At 45.8% G+C, this 20,744-nt stretch overlaps 2 protein-coding genes across 2 annotated transcripts in view; one reads left to right on the top strand and one right to left on the bottom strand.

Annotated features, from left to right (window-relative positions):
• The window catches only part of slc17a5 (solute carrier family 17 member 5), a 950,640-nt gene that overhangs the window by 210,535 nt on the left and 719,361 nt on the right, over positions 1-20,744 (bottom strand). The gene's annotated exons all lie outside the window — the stretch shown is intronic.
• meis1b (Meis homeobox 1 b) overlaps positions 248-20,744 on the top strand; it is a 98,372-nt gene continuing 77,875 nt past the window's right edge. Inside the window, exons 1-7 of the mRNA XM_022212075.2 lie at positions 248-1,001; positions 2,610-2,830; positions 3,894-4,035; positions 4,286-4,336; positions 4,921-4,971; positions 6,164-6,307; positions 15,077-15,188. Coding sequence (XP_022067767.1) covers positions 990-1,001; positions 2,610-2,830; positions 3,894-4,035; positions 4,286-4,336; positions 4,921-4,971; positions 6,164-6,307; positions 15,077-15,188 — 733 coding nt within the window. The 5' untranslated portion in view covers positions 248-989. The remainder of the gene's footprint in view (positions 1,002-2,609; positions 2,831-3,893; positions 4,036-4,285; positions 4,337-4,920; positions 4,972-6,163; positions 6,308-15,076; positions 15,189-20,744) is intronic.

Raw genomic sequence — 20,744 nt, 5'->3', positions numbered from 1 at the left:
GACGCCTGGTGCGTAAATCCACAAATTCACATGTTTCTGTGTTTACGAGACGGCAGAATAAAGTCAGTTAGTGAGGATGAGACCCGGAGCGGAGTCTTAGGAGGACACTGTGTGTTTCTCCCGGTGTTGTTGAGCTCTCGGTGCGGCTGGCTGAGGGCTCGCAGGGTCCTCCCACCCCCCCTCCTCTCCGCACGACTTGCTGCAGCCCGGTGCGTTGTGTAAGACGCGACCTGTTATGGCCACCACTACTTCCGGGTTTCAGCAGTCTGGTCCAGATCCTCCGCTCCTCCTCAGCTCAACACACACATCCATTGTACACAAACGGGCAGGCAGGCAGGCGGCTCACGCATACACACGCACTCACACACAAGCAGACGCAGATGCACACACACACACACGCACACACACAGCACAGCATCGATCGTGGCTCCTTTAAGAAAGCCTAAGCCAGAATTATCACCCCACCTCCTCTTGATCTCCTCTAGACGCTTTTGCATAAGAAAATCAAGCCGGGAGCCGAGAGTGATCAAAGAAAAGGAGAGGAGCGCTGCTTCATTTTTTAACTGTGATTGTGAGCATTAACATTTAGGTGGTGCCGATCCCGTGGAGACGCGCGTCGGACCATCATTCATCCGGTACTTTTGACAAGCCCTCGCGTTTTGACTGACAGGCGGAGTGGCGAAAAAGCCATGAGAGTCGCCAGTTTTGTTTGAGGGGCTATTTTATTTCCACCCTGGTTTTGGAGACGGGAGCCCGGTGCCGCTGCCCCGAGGACAGCCGAGGACCTATCCGCCGCGCCTGGGCTCAAACTTGCACAGAAAGCGGGAGCTGGCTTCACCGTTCCGTGTGGGGAGAGAAAAAAAGGCATACGGGATTTTGGCTGAAACATCTTCCCATTTGTTTGGATTTTCTTTCTGTATTTCGTCTCCACCCTGGCCTCAGAGGGGATTTACCTAAACTGAAAGGACGACCAGGGAGTGAGGAGGGTTATGGCGCAACGGGTACGTAGGACGATTCCCCCCCTAAAAAAGTTTCTCTAAGTCTGCTGCGCTTGAATGCAATGCTGCGCTGTAACGTGGCTCAGTGACACACACTCGGACACACACTCGCGGCGAAAGTTTCTGTCGCCTTCCAGACACATGGAGACAACAATTTTCATGTTTGGCGTCTTTTGGCACGGCATTACGCACGGCCGCACTCGTTTGCTCCACAAACCGGCCCTCTGAGGGACATCGGGAGCGTGATCATATCTCACATCGGCTGTGTTTTTTAGATTAGTTATGACAGGCCAGTTACTGGAAGCGAAATGGGGGGGAGGGCATAGAGGCAAAACAAATCTGCACATTTCTCTGTTGACTGTTCCGTCCAGATTCCACGTTGAGTTTTTAATTTTTTTACGAGCTAAATTCAAATTCCAGCGTCAAGTTTTGTTTTGCGTAAATTGCGCGAAAACATGCAAAATTAGCATAACGCCACTGAGGCAGTTAAAAAACAAAGTAGAAATGTGATGACAAATGCTTTGGTTCTCCTGTTTCAGAACCCTCAGCCTGCTAGTAAACAGAGTAAAAAAGCAGAGATGTTCCAGGGACACTGGACACATTTAGCTGCTCGGTTTGGCACCGGAGCCGCACCACGCTGGGGTTTGCACCTCTTTGCCTTTAGGGTCGAAACGCTCAGCTTTAAGTGATAATGCATTTTTACTCTTTCCCCGACACTTGTTTGTCACATCCAGAGAGCACTATCAATAATTCAAGCCTATATTTTCTACCTATTAAAGGAGCAAACCTCAGATTGACGTTTTATTTGTGCGTCTGCAGCTCCTGGATCCACATTTGTGCGCTGGAACAAACCGTGGTGTTTGTTTAAGAGTCACCAAACTGCACGATGCAGCTCTAAAAGTGACAAAAAAGTTTGAATATTCAGCTCCGGTTAAACAGCAACTCAAAATCACACAAGACGCGTTTAGCTGCTGCACTGATCACAGTGTGTCTGATGGGTAATAACAAGCTGCACCATTATGAGCCTTTAAAATGAGAAAACACTGCAGTGAACAAGTTTAACACGTCAGTTGTTGTAAACAGTGAAAACGCAGCTCAGCAGGGATATACAGTAAAAACCTGCTCAGTAATAATATAAATAATAATAGCAATAATATCTGGTTGTAGTTTTACTTTTTTGTCCTCCCAGTAATTTTAGCACATCTTGAATAATTCATGTGTGTTTTTCCTCTGGGCTACAAGGGTCACTGTGAATAAGTTGAGAACAAAACTAGTTTTCACTCGAGAATAATCATTTTCTTCTAAAGCAGCTTAACCGGCCACTTCCAGACGTGTGTCTGTAAAACTTTCACAAATTAAAGCACCGAGGTGAATTTATTTCTTTTGTTTTTCTGCCTCTAAAGCGGCAGAGTTTCTGAGAGCAAGTGCTCATCTGGAAACCGCTTTTAATTAAAGAAAATTGTTCAAAAATTAAAGAAACTATCTCGGGATTTTTTGGGACGGAGAAAAACAAAAGTTGACTTTCCTCGTATTTTCCTGACTCGCGGTTTTATTGCAAAGTTTTTCCGCAGAGTCAGATCTATTCTGTGTTCGTGTTTTGTTGTCGTGCAGTACGAAGACTTGCCCCACTACGGGATGGACGGTGTGGGCATCCCGACCACCATGTACGGAGACCCGCACGGCGCCCGGTCCATGCAGGCGGTGCACCTCAACCACGGTCCCCAGCTGCACTCGCACCAGTACCCGCACACCGCCCACACCAACACCATGCCGCCCAGCATGGGCTCCTCCGTTAACGACGCTCTCAAGAGAGATAAAGACGCTATATACGGGTAAGTGCAAGCCTCGGGTCCGTGCAGGAGCAGGGTGGAAGTGGGGGACAGACTCACTCTCTGGCGGGCAGGATCCAGTGCGCGGGAGTGGGTTAGTGGGTGCAGAATCAGAGCCGTAGCGGGGAGAACAACGGCTCGGGACAGAGCTGAGTCCCGGTGAAGTGGAGCCCAAACCGCTGCAGAGACGCAGGGAGCAGGAAGAGGCTCGCGGGCTTCCGTTGAGCTTTTATTTCTGCACAACTTAGAATTTGACGCTTTTGAACTCACTCATGTTTCCCACGTGATTTTCTCGGTAAACAATTTTTAAAAAACTGCAAAATTAATGGTAATTAAAAAAAAAAAAACTAAAGGAAGCTATTTCACGGATGTCCTCAGAAAATCGCTTTTTGACTTTTAGGAATAATTCTGAGACTCTTTAAGGAGACCTCTACGGTTTATCCTGAGCTAAAATGATTACTTCTCATTCTTAACCATTTTAATTAATTGCGTAAATTCGCCATGCTTCAGATTTTTTTAAAATATATGTATAATATGTAGAGAAAACCCCACAAATACTTATCATTTATTAATTTTCAGGAGTTAATTAAAATCTGTAAGGATGAGCTTTCTCTGTTTTACTCCACGGGCACAACTTTTGGAGGCGTCTTGACTTTTACGCGCATTAATTCAGAGCATTTAAACCATAAAAAACAAACACATTTGTTATGGACACATTTGAACGCCCACATCTCCAGATATTTTTTTAAATGTTGTTTTTAAATTTATTTTTGCCAAACACACACACGCCTTTGTATCCAAACGAAGACCTGTGCTCGAAATTGTTTGACAGACTCTAAAGCTTTTATGCTATTAGACGCGCCTAGATTTAATCACAGAAGTCTGCCCGCTGTTTGCAGCCTTTCTCCGAGCCTCTGCATAATATAATATAATAGCTCGGGCTGCAGCAGCAGTCCCCATGGGCGAGTTGTTGAGGAGTAGCATGGCTGGCTAAATCTAGCCTGGAGTAGTCTTGACCCCGGCGCTTGTTCTCTCTGGTGACATTTGCTATTGTGTGTGTTCCCAGGCACCCCCTGTTCCCTTTGCTTGCACTGATTTTTGAGAAATGTGAATTAGCGACTTGCACCCCCAGAGAGCCCGGGGTGGCGGGAGGAGACGTCTGTTCATCGGAATCTTTCAATGAAGACATAGCAGTGTTTGCAAAACAGGTCAGGAAAAGTTTGACTTCTGTAATCTGCATGCTCGGGCTGGTTCAGCTCCTAATCTGCACGTCCTAAAAACGGGCCACTTTTACGCGCAAAGTTAACACAAAATACTTCCATGAATACATGTTAAAAAGTGTGCTAATTTCATGCAGTGTGATTGTAGTTCATGCTAAATTATCTGTATATTTAATCACGCATTGTGTGTGCTTTTTTTTCATAATAATCTATTTTATAATTATGTTTTGGACTTTAGATTCGGGCAGAAAAACCTTTATTTTCATCGAATCCAGAATTGGATAATCTGGTAAGATACTTTTTCTATTTTTTGTATGTACTGTTTAATTTTCCAAACGTGATTTTCCATATTTTCACACATTATTCCCACCAGCTGCTGTGTGCATGCTCATTGGCGGGCTGTTGATCTGTGTCAGAGAGCCACGTGGTGGGGGAAAAGTTAAAGCAGGATTGCACATGATGTTCCTCTTTTTGGGCTGTTTGATATCCTGATGGCCCCCGGTAGTATCTGCAGATGAAGGGCCGCTCTCAGACAGCTGTCACACACCTTTGAACTCAGCCTGGAAACTTATTCTAGTCGATCTCTTCACTTTGCACAGTTTGATTCTCTAACTGTAATGTCAGAGTAATGTTTTCCTCACGACTAGTTGGTGGCTAATAGATCTCTGACTCTGAGGCTTATTGGAGCTGCAGCCTGCTCTGAATGCCTGCTCTCCATATTGCAATAACGTCCAACTTTAATATCAGTTCCACATAAAATCCATTCGTATGAATATTTTCCTCATCTGCAGTTACTTGCATTGAGAAAAACGCGCCTGTTTAATATCAAGACATGTGAACAGCTCATTTTTTATTGTTATTTTAATTTTTCAGATGATTCAAGCCATTCAAGTTTTACGATTTCATCTTCTGGAGCTGGAGAAGGTAATATTCTCTCGCCGTTTCTGTCCAGTGTGCCACTTCAGACCTATGGGCTGTATTTGCATAAATGTATTTTTGCTAGTCGGTTATAATTAGCGTCAAAATCAATCATGGGGCCATTTCTCTTCCGCGTTTAATCACGACGCAAGCTGTTACAACTGGAACGGATATCTCTGTGCCCAAATCTCCCCCATGCTTTAATGAAGTTTAATGCTGGCAGAAATTGCATGCAAGGTGAAACATATAGGCGAACTTTGCGGGTTTTTTAGAAATGATTCTTTGTGGAGGGCAAAAGGCCCCCGGCAGCCATCTGTGGATAGAGGGAGTAGTGGGTGTGAGACTCTTGATTTGTCTCCGTATCAGATGGAGTGCAGTAGCCCGGACTGTCAACTTTAACCCAAACTTTAACGTTCTGAAACACGATCAAAGCTGTTAAAAGTTTTTAAAGTTTTCTTTCTGTGCATGCTCTGCGGTTTTTTATCCTCACATCTTGCACTCAGGCTGCACATGATGTGTTTTGCAGCTCTGATGGAAGCTCAGGATATCATTTTTCCCCCAGCCAATGCATCTGGCATTATTATTTTTTGTTTCTGGTGCTGCAGGATGCGCCACATTGGCAGTGATAATGTAATAAGTAGACCAAATTAAACAGTTTACCTTAAATGTCAGTCAAGCGGGTCACCCTCCTCTAATGGCCACTACCCGGGGCACCGATGATGAATTTAACACGGGTGTTGAGTGTGTTGTAGCCTCTGAGCCCTCTTGTCACTGTCAATTTTCGGCGATATCTCTATTTTGAGAGGAGGGGAAAATAAAGTTGCTGTCACTGGCTGGACGGTGTGCTCCGTCACCACGGCGTGCCAAGGCGCACGAACCGGACACACCTCAGGCTGAATGTTAGAATTTCAGAGCGAATAGGAAAGTTTTTGGAAGCAAAAATAAATTAATTTGAGCATGTTTAATAATTTATCACAAAGCAATATATTGTCACTGATGACTTTATGTTGATAGTAGTGAAATATTTGAATATTTTTTGTGCGTTTCTGTGATGTACGTTTTTGCCAAAATGCGTACAAACTCTCCGGTGCGCTTTTTATGCGTAAAAACGGGATAGTGTCGCGGTTAATGTGTGTTTATCAAGCTTTTGGTGAGTGTGTGACGCCTCTGATTCCTTTCTTTGTCTTTTTCTGTGCAGGTACACGAGCTGTGTGATAATTTCTGTCACCGGTACATCAGCTGCTTGAAAGGCAAGATGCCTATCGACTTGGTCATAGACGACAGAGAGGGCGGGTCCAAATCAGACAGCGAGGAAATCACAAGATCGGTGGCCCTTGATCAGGTACATCTCTCCGCCTTTGGTGTGTGTGTGTGTGTGTGTGTGTGTGTGTGTGTGTGTGTGTGTGTGTGTGTGTGTGTGTGTGTGTGTGTGTGTGTGTGTGTGTGTGTGTGTGTTCTCCCTGTTGGCTATTCAGCTATTCTGGGTCACTACACCGCTGCGCTGTTATTTGCATATGATTAAGGCCGTTTTACATTCCATCCATCGGAATGAAAAAAAAATTCTGAATAATGTTGCTATTATTGGCCCATTAAGACTTGAACCCGGAACCGACCTGGGAAGATTAGCTCGAAAAAGCATCGCCATAAACCTGACCTGTTCCATGTCGATTTTAATTTAGCGCCTCTCTCCGTTTTCTCTCGTCTCTTCTTCCTTTTTGATCCTAAAAGAAACGCTATCAGCCGCTGTGTTGTGTCGCCCTGCAGAGAGCAGAGCCCGGGCTGCACACTGTGGTTTAGATGCCTTGGTTTCTCCACTGTAGAGTTCACGGTTCATTACGCGTCTTGTCAGTATTTTTCCTTAGACATGAGTGCACATTGCTTATCGAGACCCCTCCTCTCTTCCTCCTTTATTTCGCTCAGAGCGCACAGATTCAGCCCCAATAAGAAGGTTTATTTTCGAAAGCTACAGGAGCAGCGGGTATTAAAGGTAGATTAGGGAGTGTTTCCTTTTGTGCAGATATCAGAGATAACCACAGCCTTCATTATGTGCTCCACTGACTGTTGGCACTCCGGGGACATTGTAGTGTGCGCACAGGCATGACCCTAATGGTCCATACACTGCCGTTAAATAATGATAACAGCAACCGATGATTAGAATTATGCAAATCTGGATTTTTTTCGGCCATTAATAGATCGAGTCATTTGCGCAGGAAACACGGTTGCAGGCTATGAGAGCACATTTCAGTAAGTTAAACTATCCAAGAGTTTTAAGAAATGGCTCTGGAGTGCAGCAGCTATAACCTATGGATGGAAAGGAGAGGAGGAGGAGAGGGGGGGAATCAAGTGTCCAAATTAAAGGGATTAGTCGGATAGTCCGACATAAAAAGTAATGAAGCGATTAGGCTAAATAATTTAAATCATCGGACTTCCATATGGTTGAGTGGCTGGTCTGAGCGCAGAGAGAGGCAGCCACCGGCTTTTATGTCCTGGGCTGAATGGCAGGACTGGGAGCGGACTGAGGCCCGGCTCAGCACACCCCCACCCTGCTGCTTCACTCCTCCATCCCTGGCCCTTATGTCTGATTATGGAAATGAGAAAGATCACCCGGAAGATAATACTTCATTTAATCCAGCAGCAGAATTAAATAACACAGACGCCACTTGTGCATTTAAGTGTCTCTTTGAGCAGCCTGTTGTATTCTCTGGGGATTCAGTTGTCAGAAAGTTGTTTTATATATATAGATAGGTCAGATCATTGAGTGGAGCACTATGGCATATAGATATGGAAATAGAGTGCGTTAAAACCCAAGGGTTTCTAGGTATATGAAGAAAATGATGTTGTGCTCGGGGCACTGATGCAGATCTTTAATTGACTGCAAGATGAAGACATGGCCTATTTTAATATAATGATGCTCCCTACATATAGCCAATTAAGAGCAAAACCACATATGTTTATGCTCACAGAATAATATAAATGACCTACAGGCGTAGTTTTTTTTTCCTCAAAATGCAGAGAAAACTTTTTGACAGATGTGTGATAGTGAGGGATGTTCTAGTGGGAGAACGTTGTCCACAGCAGCAGGCGGAGTGTAAATGGGCATATCCAAACAGGCACAGGGCGCAGCCTCACTGCTGAATACTTATATTGTCAATCTAATAGCACTGCACTTCATGACTTACTTGCGGCAGAATATATAGTTTTTTAAAATTTGGTGGGCTATTTTTGTGTGACATCTTATCTGCAGTTGTTAGGCAGTGACATCCTTAACGAATTTGCATTGTGTGTGCATTATCTCTTTCCATATGTATTTTTAATATATGCCCTCGGGCATAAAGTTGAAGTGGACTGGAAAAAAAATGCTGAGAATTTGCACAAAAGAACAATGTTAACAAGATGGAGAAAGCAGGCTCATTTATTCATAAACCAATTTATTCCAGCGAGGCGACTGTAGCAGAGGGAAAAAAACGTCAGAGGAAAAAAATACTTTGAATTTATTAAACTCAACAATCCAACAACGCCGACTTTCTTGCTGCATTATGCACTCTTGCGTCATGACAGTAATTTTCTGAATATTCTTTACATGTCTTTACATTGTTTTTTTCCCCTCGGCTTGCCTGTGCAGGCGGGTTTGAAGGGACACTGAGCGCCCCTTTCAAAAGAAAGCAGAGCATAGCTGAGAGGTGAAAAAGTCAAAGAGGCTCTGCGCTGGCTTGTGAATGCAGCTCAGCCAGTTTGGGCTTACCCTCCTGTGTTTGTGTGTCCCTGTGTGTGTCCCTGTGTGTGTGTGTGTGTACGTGCATCTGTCTGCAAGTGTATGCATACATGTGTGTGTGTGTGTGTGTGTGTGTGTGTGTTGAGAGCGGCCTGATAAATGCAGCACCCCCCTCAGGTGCTATGTGAGTGGAGTGACTGGTTAGCACCAGTTGGACTTTCTTAACTCTTTCCCTGCCGCTCTCTGGAGAGCTCCTCGCTGCGTTTTGTTTTCCGCTGTATTTCTGCTCGCCCTGTCGGATCTGCTTTGAGCTCATCTGTGCACAGACATGAAAAGCCAAACTGAAATCCAGTTCTGGGGCCTTTTAATGCGGCGAGACTCGCTTCCACGCTCAACATGTCTGTCTCCGGCTCCTTGTTGTTGTGGAAAAATGGCCGCTCTGCTGATTGCATCCCTCTCTGCCTGGCACACATGTTCACCTCGGCCTGAAGAAGCGGGGAGGTATTTCCACGCCGCCGTACGTCATTTGCACAGTTGCCTTTAATTGCAGCGAGAGCGTGGGGAGGGGTGCAGTAATTTGCTAATGAACTCTGAGGGCCCCGGCTCTCCGCTGTAGAGCAGAACACCACTAATAGTGCTGAGGACTCACTCCAAGTCTCAAGAGCTCCTCTGCTTGATTGAGCCATGCAGGCTGAAGTGGGGCTGGAAATAATTGAAATTTCCCTTAAAAATATTCACTGGCTGACTTTTTGTGGATGTGAGAGCCTTAAATGATTATGAACGCTCGGCACTTGATCTGTTGGGTTAATTTAGTGGAGAGGTGTTTTCATATTAGAGAGGCCTTGTTTCATTGGCTGAGAGGAAATCATGTAAAAAGAATGTGCAATCTGAAACAGCATCTATACGTTTGGGATCCGTTGCTGTTTTCCTTACATCCTGGACAATCTTTCCCAAACAAACCCTGCTTGTTTGAGCCCAGTGTTGTGGTCACTGTGTAAGAATTTGCTCTTGATAGTGCTATCGCGGTATCTTTTCCCAACAATTGGTGCTGTTATGCCATACAAGTGCGGGTTTCCAGGTCAGTGAGACCCAGCAGTGTTGGTTTAGGTAACTCTGGCGGTCAAAGAGTGACCCCTGGCCCCCCCTCCCCGCTCACTCCTAACTCAATGGAAACCATGACTGCTGGGGTCAGCCACTATTTTCCTAATCAGTACACCACTATCGCTAATCTATCCGCTTCTCGTTGAAGTATGGATCGAGTTTCAGCCGACTGAACAGGCGCACACACTCGCTCTGCTGTGTTTTCCCTCCTTTCCCCCTCTCTCCTACAGTGGCACGCTGCTGTTCTTAATACAAACTTTTGAATCATTGTAGTGATTGTTGGTAATAGCGGCTTTTGTAGTTGAATAGAGGAGAGGTTTGACCCCCACTCGCCCCTCTCTCCCTCCTCTTTACTCCCCCTCCTCCCCTGAACTCCCCCCTTTTTTCTTTTTTCTTTTCTTTTTTTCCATTCGGGCGGCTGTTGAGGATTCAACAAGTGATACAAAGAGGTGACCACGTGACTCGTGTGTTTCTTAGCCTCTTCATTATTGTGGCGGAATAGCAAGTAGGGGTGATTACGAAGAAGCAAAGTTCAAAGAATGAGAACTTCAGGAGCTTTTTAGATTGTTTATTAAGATTTCTTTCAGTTGATTTATTAGTTGTTTTTAAATTCTGCTGGTATTGTTGGAAAGCGGTGCTCAGTGGAGCCACACAGATCCTCTGTTGTGATCGCCACAAGATCCCGCCTGCAAATAAAGTTCTTGGCTTGTGTCTGCTGTTACTTATGATGGGCGGCCATGTCTGTCCCCGAGGCCTGCTGTGGTTTCTTTGGCTAAGTAAACAATAACCTGGCTTAACACATGTGTACTTAGCTAATGGAAAGTTCCTCTCCCCCCTTAACCCCCTGCAAGTCTCCGACAATGGCCGCCGTCACAAACAGGCTCCTCGTCTCCAAGGAATCCGCCGAGAACATCCGAGTGGAAGCTAGGCTAGGCTAACGAAGAAACCGCAGCAAAACATGTCATTAAGAAATTACGGCTGCCTTTTCATTCACAGCCCGAGAAGAAAAAAAAAACAAGAAATGTGCTTTGTTTGGGGTTAGATAGCGTGGAGGGGAGAGCGCTCCACTTAATGTTGTTGTTTGGATTTGAGCTGACTGAGGGTAAACAGGAGTCTATAGCGGCGCTGCAGTGGAGGAGAGGCCACAGAGAAAGAAAATCAGTTTGTCAGTTTCCGCGAGTGTCATCTAAATGGACTTTGAAAGCTCTGGTAATTATCTCAAACATGTAATTATCTTTGCTTGTCTCTATGAGCTGAACCCACCACTTTTAAAAAGCCGATTGAAGAGTACCTGACGGCGATTCAGTGTAGCATACTTTACTTACTCAAGAGACCAAATCCAGTTTTCTCCCTCACCCCCTTCAGCAATTATAAGGTTATTTCTTCTTTCTTTGTCTATTGTGAGGAGTTAGGGAGGAAGGGGGAGTGCAGAACAGAATGGGAGGGAGCGAGGGGTCTTTTGCTCCCTCTCTTTCTCTCTCCCCCCGTTTTTTTTTTTTCACCACGCATACCATTATCAGCCCCTTCTTTTCATTTTGGAAGCACTAATATCGCAGCGAGGGGAGGAGAGGGGTGGAGAGAGCAGAGGTAGTCGGGCAAGCACTTGCCTGGCCGGTTATCAGAGAGGCAGATCCTGCTTTATCTAGTCACAGTGGAAAGCAAAGTAAACAAGAGTTTACAATAGCTGGCCTTTCAGCCCCTTTCACTTCCAGCTTTCCCACCAGCGTTCAGCCGAGTGGGAGAATGAGTCGCGCTCACTGCTGGACCATCGAGCTGCTGCAACACATGGCATTCTGGCAGATTTCTACTGCAAAAGGTCAAAAACGGTGTTAAAGAAAACAACCACAAAGAACAGATGCACCACAGAATTCTGGGGGATGGAGTAGCCCGACTGTCATCTCTGATTCAGACGTACCACCGCTGAGGAGGGTGTGTGTGTGTGTGTGTGTGTGTGTGTGTGTGTGGGGGGGGGTTATTTGGATATTTATGTCTGTGCCGTTAAGTATGCACATATGATTATTTCCGCACACTCACTGGCACGCAGTGAAAAGTAAATATCCATATCATCACAAAAGATATTTCAGAGTGAAGAGAGACGGGAAGGTGGGGAGGAGGGGGCAAAGCACAACAACCTTAACCATTTTCTTTATTATTGCAAATGAATTGGCAAGGCAACATTTCTTGCATGAGCGCTTGTATGATATGGGGCCTGGCACAGCGAGGGAAGGGAAGCCCCTCTTGCATCTCAGACGCGGCACAATGAGAATGCATTGGATTGGAATGGCTCACCGATCATAGCGGAATCAGAATTTCCAGCAAGGAAAATCTTTTCATGGCGAATTAGGGTGGTGTAGGGAAGAAAAATGGTAATGAAAAAAAAAGGTATGCATGGCTCAAAAACAGGGTTCCCTCGGCTCAGCGCGGCAGATTTAAGAAGTTTAGCTAAAGCCAGGCAGAATAGAACGTGGAAAATTGAATTTACTAAACAATTAAGCAGTGAATTAATCGACATCCTGCACAGGAGAGGGAAAGAGTTAAAGAGAGGAGGACAGAGAGAGCAGGGCGGCTCATTAAAGGACAGAATGAACCAAGTGCAGAGGAACAAACCTCTCTCTCTGTTTCCTCAAGCTTTCTGTTTCTGCATCTATTCATCTGGAGCATTTCCATATTGTGAAGGTGGACCTGTGTGTTGGGTGCTGCTGTCTTGTTGGCACAAGGTGTGTGTGTGTTTTTGTTGTTGCAGCGTGTCTCGGGGTGAAGGTGTGTGTGTTGTTAAACAGTGACTGTGCCAGATCTGTGGTGTGTTTGCATAAGGTAGATGAAAAGTATTGTGTGTGTGTGCAGGCGAAGTGACCGAAAAAGTGTTTGTGCTGGGGTGTGTGCACACATGCAGCCGACCTGTGTGTGTGTGTGTGTGTGTGTGTGTGTGTGTGTGTGTGTACGCGCTGTGTGATCTCAGCCGTGTGTGTATTAATTGCGTGTTAGATCAGTGCCGGGCCTGTTCCATCCAAGGGCGGCCTGTGATTATAAATAAACTCCCCGTCCCCGCGGAGATGCCACCAGGCCCTGTCTCAGCCCCGCCCCGTTTCCCATGGGGCCTCAGTGGCCACCTCCCAGCAGGCAAAGCGCTCTTTTGTTCAATTACAGCTAATGCAGTAGTTTGCCGTTTCCCCCTCCACTTTCTAATTATATTTTCAAATGGAATTTGTTATAGAATTAAAACAAAAAGAACATGAAAAAAAGACATATCCCTTCTGCGAACTGAGGCTCTTGGGTTTTTGAATCCTTGCCGTTCGACATCCCTCGGGTACCGCGCTATTCTTTTTCACAGAGCTCTGAATAAACAAGTTCTGCTCATTTTTTAAAAGCTGCACTTTTGGAGGAATTGGCTGAAGCCAGTGTTAACTGTTTGCGTGCCGAGCATGTGGTCTGGATTACCTCACTTGTGATGTTGTGTGGAGCTGCCCGGTCATGCACGGGTGTTTCATTTTTCAGTGTTCTACAGTCAGCAAAAAAGAATTTGTAAGAAGCGGGAAAAAAGATCCTCTCGGTATTTTATCCCCGTTAAAATCAACGTTTATCTACACAATCGCCGTCCCAGTCATGCCTTTGTGCAGCGACTTTCCTCTTTATTGCAAAGCCTCAAAGCCTAATTTGGAAAACAACGATTATATCGTCCATGTAAGCACTGGATTATAATTTCATAGCCCAGGAACATCAAACGAGCTCTAATAGACCCCAAATGTGTTGAATTTGCTGACTTGTATTTTCTTTTCTGTTATTCTGTTCCTTCTAGATTTTTGTTTAAAACAAACCCAGTGTCATGAATTAATGTCGACTTTTTATAACTCGACTCCAAACTCTTCTCACAGCTGCGGTGCCAGTCGGAGCGTCCCAATTGAAACCAGTTGTTCTCCAGCGTGCTCCTCTGCTCGCTTCCTCTGTGCGGGTTTCTATCACCCGTTTTCAAACCCGAGAAAAGCGCGCTGCAGACACCACATTGGCCCTTGATATCTGCTTCATTTGATTTCATAGAGCAGAGCCGGTTGAGGCGGGCGGAGGAGGAGTGCCGTGTTTGTTTGGGATAGCGAGCGGCGTGTGATCACACATTAGATTCCATTTGCTTGGATTCTGAAGTCTCTTTTCTGTCCTGTCCTGTGCAGTAATGTTGCTTCCAGAGGCTCTGAGAGATAAGACGTAACATCTGGTTTAGCTTCAGCGCTATGTAGCAGCTTTGTGTGTGTCGTCCGTGGTTGTGTGTGAGCACCGAATTTGTCCGTGTGTTGGGAAACTTCAGATGTTTTTATCTGACTGCGCATTTGCTGTATCCACGGACGCTATATGTTGTGTGTTTTCACTCCTGTCTGGGCCATTTGCTCTCCCAGTGTGCAGCTGACACTCATATGGCCCAAGACACACACAGCTTTCTATATATAAACCCAGGTCTCCTGAGTCTCTCTTGTCCAGTCAGCTGCTTATGTTTGATGACACAAACTCGGGGAGAAGAACTAGTCCCACTTTAGCGTCAGCCAGGTCGCCTTTCTGTTGTTTTTCTCGGGAGTTTTTCGAGAAAGGAACGAGCATCCATTCTGTGGTGAAACTTTTTCATTTGTTTTGAGTCATGGTTGGTCATGCAGTATTCCGTTTCATATTCTTTTTGTTTGAGGAAAGAGTGTGGGAAAACTTGAGCTTATTTGATTATGTCTCCATCTTGGCTCCGCTGCTCAAAATAAAATCTAATTCTGCATTAGTGGGGCAGGTCATCCATTTTTTTTTTGTTTCATTTTTTTGGACAAAACACAGGATTTATACTTATGTAGCAATACTTTGAGTTATTTACCTCGCTCTCCCTCCCGCTCGGCTCGGCTCGGGATGACATCACTCCCTGGCGCTGGCTGCAGCCTATCTTAACTTGTAGCTGTTTTGTATTTTCATCTGCTAGTGGTTTGAGCCAAATGGAGGCAGCCGTGGATTGCATGCCTCAGAAAGCTGGGAACTAATACAACATGTTCGCTCGCTATTCGTCTGGGCCTTTTTCTCTTCATCAAGCCCCAATAATCCTCATTCCGTAAAGACTGTTGCAGGGCCTCACACACGCTGCGTGACTGGGCTGAGGGTTGGCGATGATGAATTTGTTTTGAGTGTGTGGGCTTCCTTCCACGTTATACACAGCGCATGCAGTTTTCAAAGGAGGGTAAAATATGGATAAAAAATGACAGTTGCAAACAAAATCAGTGCAGGAAAAGTTGACTTTGCATGAACTGACTGACCTGTAAATGCTGTTTCTTTACCCGACAGACGTCCTGGAACAGAGATCATGACGACACGGCGTCCACACGCTCCGGAGGGACACCGGGACCGTCCAGCGGAGGACACACATCGCACAGCGGCGACAACAGCAGCGAGCAGGGTAAGAAGAGGACAGACACACAAGCAGAGAGTTTTATTACGCGTTGGGATGAGATGCGACAGGATTGTTTGGGGTTCTGTTTTTTGCAGCAGCTCTTGGTTGGAGAACTTCTGGGATTCATTTTGCTCAGGGACACACTGGTAGAACAGATATAGATCCTAAAAAGCAGTTTCTGTCCTCCTGGTGTGACACTGGCAACTTCTGGTTTCCCTGCTCCTGTCTGAAGAGATCCAAACACACACATACACAAAAACAGTTGAGCTATTGTAAAATTCACAGCTGAAAGCAGAGCAGAGTATTAACACTCGGGGAGTTTATCTGACATTGCTGATGCTGAAGGTGCTTAAGAACACAAACTGAAGTGCAAAAATGCAACTTCATTACAATTTATGTGGCTTTTTGATTTATTGATATTGCACGTAGCCCATAATTTCCAACACAAACTCCCCTTTTGACCGCACAACTCTGTAGAGGCTGCATGCGTTCGAAGAATATGTGTGTATCTGTGTGTGTGTTAAAGAGACACACACACACACAGAGAGAAAGGCAGCAGTGGGAGATGGGGTGGTGGTGGTGGTGTTGCAAACAAACTGTAGGCAAAAAAGCAACTTCATATATTATTGAAGGCGATGTCAAGGCGAGCAGTTTGCAGGGTTGCCAGTGCCAGGAGGCAGAGCCTGGGTGGGAGCAGAGAGCGCCGCCATGCCTTCCACTCCAACGAGCAGCCATTTATATAGCCAACACTCTCTCTCTCTGTCCGTCTTTGTCTCTCTGTCCGTCTCATCGTCTCTCTTTCTGTCGTTCACACACATCGTCCCTCTCCGTTCGGGACGTGAGCAGAGATAAAAATAAAAGATGATGGGGAAGAGGAATAAGCGGCTGATGAAGAGAGAAACGAGGGAAGACAAAGAGATATTGTGTAAGAGTGTGTGTGTGTTTGTGCGCTCCTCTACCTCTGATGAGTAATGGTCTGGGTTCAGCCAGGCGGGATCTGATTGGTCGCTCTAATGAGCGTGCTCTGTGCCGAGTTTGGGCTCCTGCTTCCGTGACCTCTGCCCTCTATTGACCAAACTGACACTTCATTTTTCACATCTTTCCAATTATAGACCCACTCCTTGTGTGTGCCCGCCTCCTCTGACTCTCTCTCATCATCTCCCTCTCTCTCTTTTCCCCCATATCTCCTCATATCTCGGCTTTCCCCCCACGACTCTCCCTGGCTATTGTAGGTTTGTTGTTGAAGTTCATTAGAGGGTAAAACGTGGGCTAGTGCGTGCAGAAAGGCGTGCATGTTAGCGGAATGAATGAGGCGCTTTGATTTGTCCGAGTGTTACAAGTTGGGAGTCGTGCACAAGAGAGAGAGACGCACAGGTCCTGAAACATGTCTGCTAAATCTGAAATGGGCAGCGAAATAACTGCTCCTGAACGAATCCGGGGTTTTGAAGTTGTTTTTAAGTTGATTTTGGATTTAGCTTCTCGTGGGTATAGTGTTTAGTCGTCCGCATACTTCTGGTCATGTTTTTCAGTGTTTATGGATCTGAGTAGCATTAAACAGCTACTTCCACTGTCTTCCCGGAGCCTGTTGTTTGTGTGCCCACATAAACAAAGCAATCACGCACACACTCACAGCGGCGACAGCGCTAAACACCGGAGGACATCTTGGACCGGGTTCAGGTTTATGTGGGTTAAGAGCTATCACTGCCACGTCATATTTGCTCTGGCAAATTCTGTGTCAGTCACTTGGTAATCCCGGTAAGCTGGTTATTTATCTGTTTGGCACTTTGCTCACACTCTCTCCCCCCCGACAGCCGTCTTCACCCGGCCGTCTCTCTCCTCTCTCCTCCCTCTTCCCCTCACCCTTTCATCTTCACATCCTCCCTCTCTTCTCCGGTTTTCCCTTGTCTCCCACCTACTCTCCCATCTCTCTTTCATTCTACTGTCTCTCTCTCTCTCTCCTTGTGTATCCCTGCGCTTTTCTCTCTCTCCTCCCCCCTTTTTTTTTCCTTCTTCCATGCCTCCCACTCGCTCTAAAACACCACCTTTTGTTTATCCTTCTTCTTTCCTTTTCTCTCGCGTCTCTTTGTTCCTTTTTGCGCTCTCATTCTTCCCCATCTTCCATCTGTTTTCCCTCTTTACGTTTTTTTCACTTCTTCCCCTCTTTCTCGCTCTTATCTTTAACTTTCTCCCACCCTTTCCTTATTTCCTCTCCTCCCTTACCTCTTCTTCGTGTTTCTCTATTATTTCTGCTCTTATTTTCTCCCCTACCTCTTTCTCTCTTCTACCTTTTACAGATTGCTTTCTCTCTGACCTTTCTCTCTCTGTGTCTCTTTCTCCCCTCCTCTCTGCTGCACAGCTAATGGCCATCTCTCTCTCTCTCTCTCTTTTCCTCTCATCCATCCTTCAACCCTTTACCTCCCTCTCCCCCAGTCTATCAATCCACGCTCTCAGACTTTTTCTTACTTCCTCTCGCTCTTGATCTTCTTCTAATTCCCCCCTTCTTGTCTTCTTATCATGTCTATCCCTCCTCCATCCTCCCCCTCCAACAGCTCAGAGGAAGGATGCTGGATGGTCGGGGGCCTTTAACTAGTGAACTCTCCTCTCCTCTCTGCCTTTTTTTTTCTCTTCCGAGGCTATTCCTGAGACAAACACATGCTCCGCTCTGCCCTCCTTTCTTAATGGTTCACTGCCCACTGGTATAAAAATGCCTGTCTCTACCCGGAAGTGTGCTCACACTCTCCAATCCGGCAGTGATCGCTGCGGAGGTTTCGGCGTTGCGTAAGATCGGTGGTCACCCCGTTGGTGAAAATATTCCTCCCAAAGCAAAAGCGCTCGATGATGAGATAATGTATTTTTTAACGACACAATGGCTAATGATACGTTTTCAACCAGCAGATGTTTTGCAGCGCTCCGTCGGTGTCACTGTGACTTTGTGGAAAAAGAAAAATCCTCTTTTTATTTTTGCATGTGGTGACAATGCTCACACACTGCGCTCTTAGTTATGGTGTTTATGCTTCGACCACAATGCCAATGGTATTTTTTAAGCACTAAATTCCATTGGCAGCTACGAAAAAAAAATAAAAAATCGAGGGAGGATCACATTTGCTTCACACATGTCATTAAAATCAGTCCTGGGTGTCTTCGTTCTCCCTAAAGAGCAGACAAAGAAGAAAGCCTCTTATTTTTCTCCTCCCTTTCTCTGGGAGATCTTTGTAAACATCCAGCGAGCATCGACAAGGAGAGTCGGAGAGCGACCCTGTAGTTAATTAGTCCCACTCTATTAGCCCAGCTGAGCTAGTTCCTACCAACAGGCCCCTTTGTTTAATACCCAGAAGCCCTCTGGAGAAGCCTCTCTGCAGCCTTGGATCATGCCTTTCTGTGAAAAGTAATGCTTGAAGGGCAGAGGAAAAGCTAACAGATCATACATGCCTGGGATGGAGGGGTGTCCCTCATGGACGTGAGCCGGCCTTTCTCTTTCTCTCCCAGTATAAAGTACTCCTCTTTGCCTGTGTGAATTTGTAAGGACACCCCTTGGCTTCTCCGAGGGCCTGGCGTGCGAAGGAAACAGAATAACGTTCAGGCAGTGAATCGGGCAGCTGCAGCAGCGATGTGGATGCGAGTCGAGCGGAGGAGCGGAGCCGAGTGTTTGCTCTGTTTTTGAAAGCTACAGGGTTTCCTTCTCTGCTTGTCAGAAACATCCAGGGAGTGAGGCGATGACTGGTGATATTAGATATGTATCACCAATTACCCAGACCGTTTGTAAAGAGAACAGTGCGCCGCGCCAAGACAAATAGCTCCCTGTAAGGCTATGTGGTAGCGTCTGCGTACATTTCTCGTGTCTGAGTAGCGGCCTGAGAGTTCTGGTAGTTGTGCCATATCTAGCTCGGAGTTTTGTTTTGTTCTCTCAGCTGGTGTATTTGGAAGAATTGAATTTATGCTGTTATTCTAGATCTGACCAAGTTACAGTCTGTAAATGAGCAGTTCTTAGTCTAATGTTGTGGTTAATTTCTGTTGCTCTGGAGCTAATTGAGCAGATTTTATGAATGACATGCAGATGGAAGACTGAATGAATTGAACCCAACAAACAATGAATATCAGACATATTCCTGAAAGATTCACTTCCTAAAATAGTTGGAACTCCACTGAGCAGTTGCCAATCCAAGAAGCCGGGATGGAAGATGCGGATCTTTACCTCCCTTTTCTTGCAAATGTGCTGCTAAAAACATTCAGAGAGTCAACTTTCCAGCTTTGACTTGCATTTGAATCTCCCATCCTGGCACAGCTTCAGTCCATTCATTATCAATCACTGCATGTAAACACGACTGGCTGTGAATCCCCCATCGATCAGGCTGGAATATTCCTGATGTTGTCACCCATCCATCCATTTATCCTCCAACCTCTGTGCCCTCCAACAAGGTCAGGCCACAGAGGAGCTTTCAGTCGCCTCATTGGACGGTTTCCAGGGCCTGGGTGGGCAGTCCGGGACGTGGACAGGGGTGCCAGGCAATCAGCGGCCGGCCTCCACTCGACCAATGACCGAGCTACACGTGGCCCCCTCAAAGTCACCGATTAATTGGTCCGATTGTCCATTAGACTGGAAAGGAGAGCTGTGTGTGTCTGTGTGGTGTTTCCTCCACCTCACTCACTTCTCTCCCAGTAGCTCATTGATAATTCAAAATATTTGTTGCAATAATGACTTAAAAGTTTGTCTCGCCATATAAATGTGTTTTTATTGACTTAATTCAACTAAGCAGACGTTTTCATTTTGACCAAGTACCGAAATACATAAATGTGCAAATAGAAACGTAGACCTGAGTAAGTTCCTCGATAATGTCTAGACAGCGTCTAGACATTATCGAGGAAGATCCTTGGTCCGGTAATTGTCTTACCGGTGTCCAGCTTTACCGGTAATCTGTTTAAATGTGAGGCTCTGTGGGTAGATAAAAGGTATGTGGCTCCCTTGATTAGACTGCACTCGGTATTACTGGAGGTGTGTAAGTACAGTAGCTGGCAGACACAACCAGGATTCTCTCTTTGATTTCTGCAGAGCGTGAACACAGGGAGAAAGTAAGAGGGAGAAGATGAAAGTGAGAAGAGAAAGAAAGAGAAAGAGAGAGAAAGTATCTGGATGCTGACTGGAGTCTTGTGTGTCTATATGAGTGTGAAAATCACAGACAGAGCAGTTCCCCATGATTACTGTGTTAAGTGCTGCTGAGTTGTTTGGGAGTCCGTAGAGGAGGAGCAGCGTCACTGCTAACAAACGCCAATATCTTCCTCTGAATGTGTCCACCTGAAGCTCACTGTGTGCCCCTCAAAACACTTTCATATCTGCAGGGTCACAGCAGCACAAACCCGAGTTTCTGTTCATTCATCAAAATCAATATGTGGAAGGCATAAAGAGTAATTGCGCCTCAAAACGCCTTGAGAAAATGTCCCTCAGCAACTCAACGTTGCCAGTAGCAATGTTTATTCAGCCTCAGCTGGATTTACTGCATCTCAAACATTATTATCTGCGGTTACCTGGGAAAAGAGATGTGTGGCCTTTCGGTGTCCAATCACGAC

This window comes from Acanthochromis polyacanthus, chromosome 15, assembly GCF_021347895.1.
Source record: "Acanthochromis polyacanthus isolate Apoly-LR-REF ecotype Palm Island chromosome 15, KAUST_Apoly_ChrSc, whole genome shotgun sequence".
Classification (NCBI taxonomy): Eukaryota; Metazoa; Chordata; class Actinopteri; family Pomacentridae; genus Acanthochromis; species Acanthochromis polyacanthus.
The sequence above is the reverse complement of the archived record's forward strand: the minus strand, read 5'-3'. Positions and strand labels throughout refer to the sequence as shown.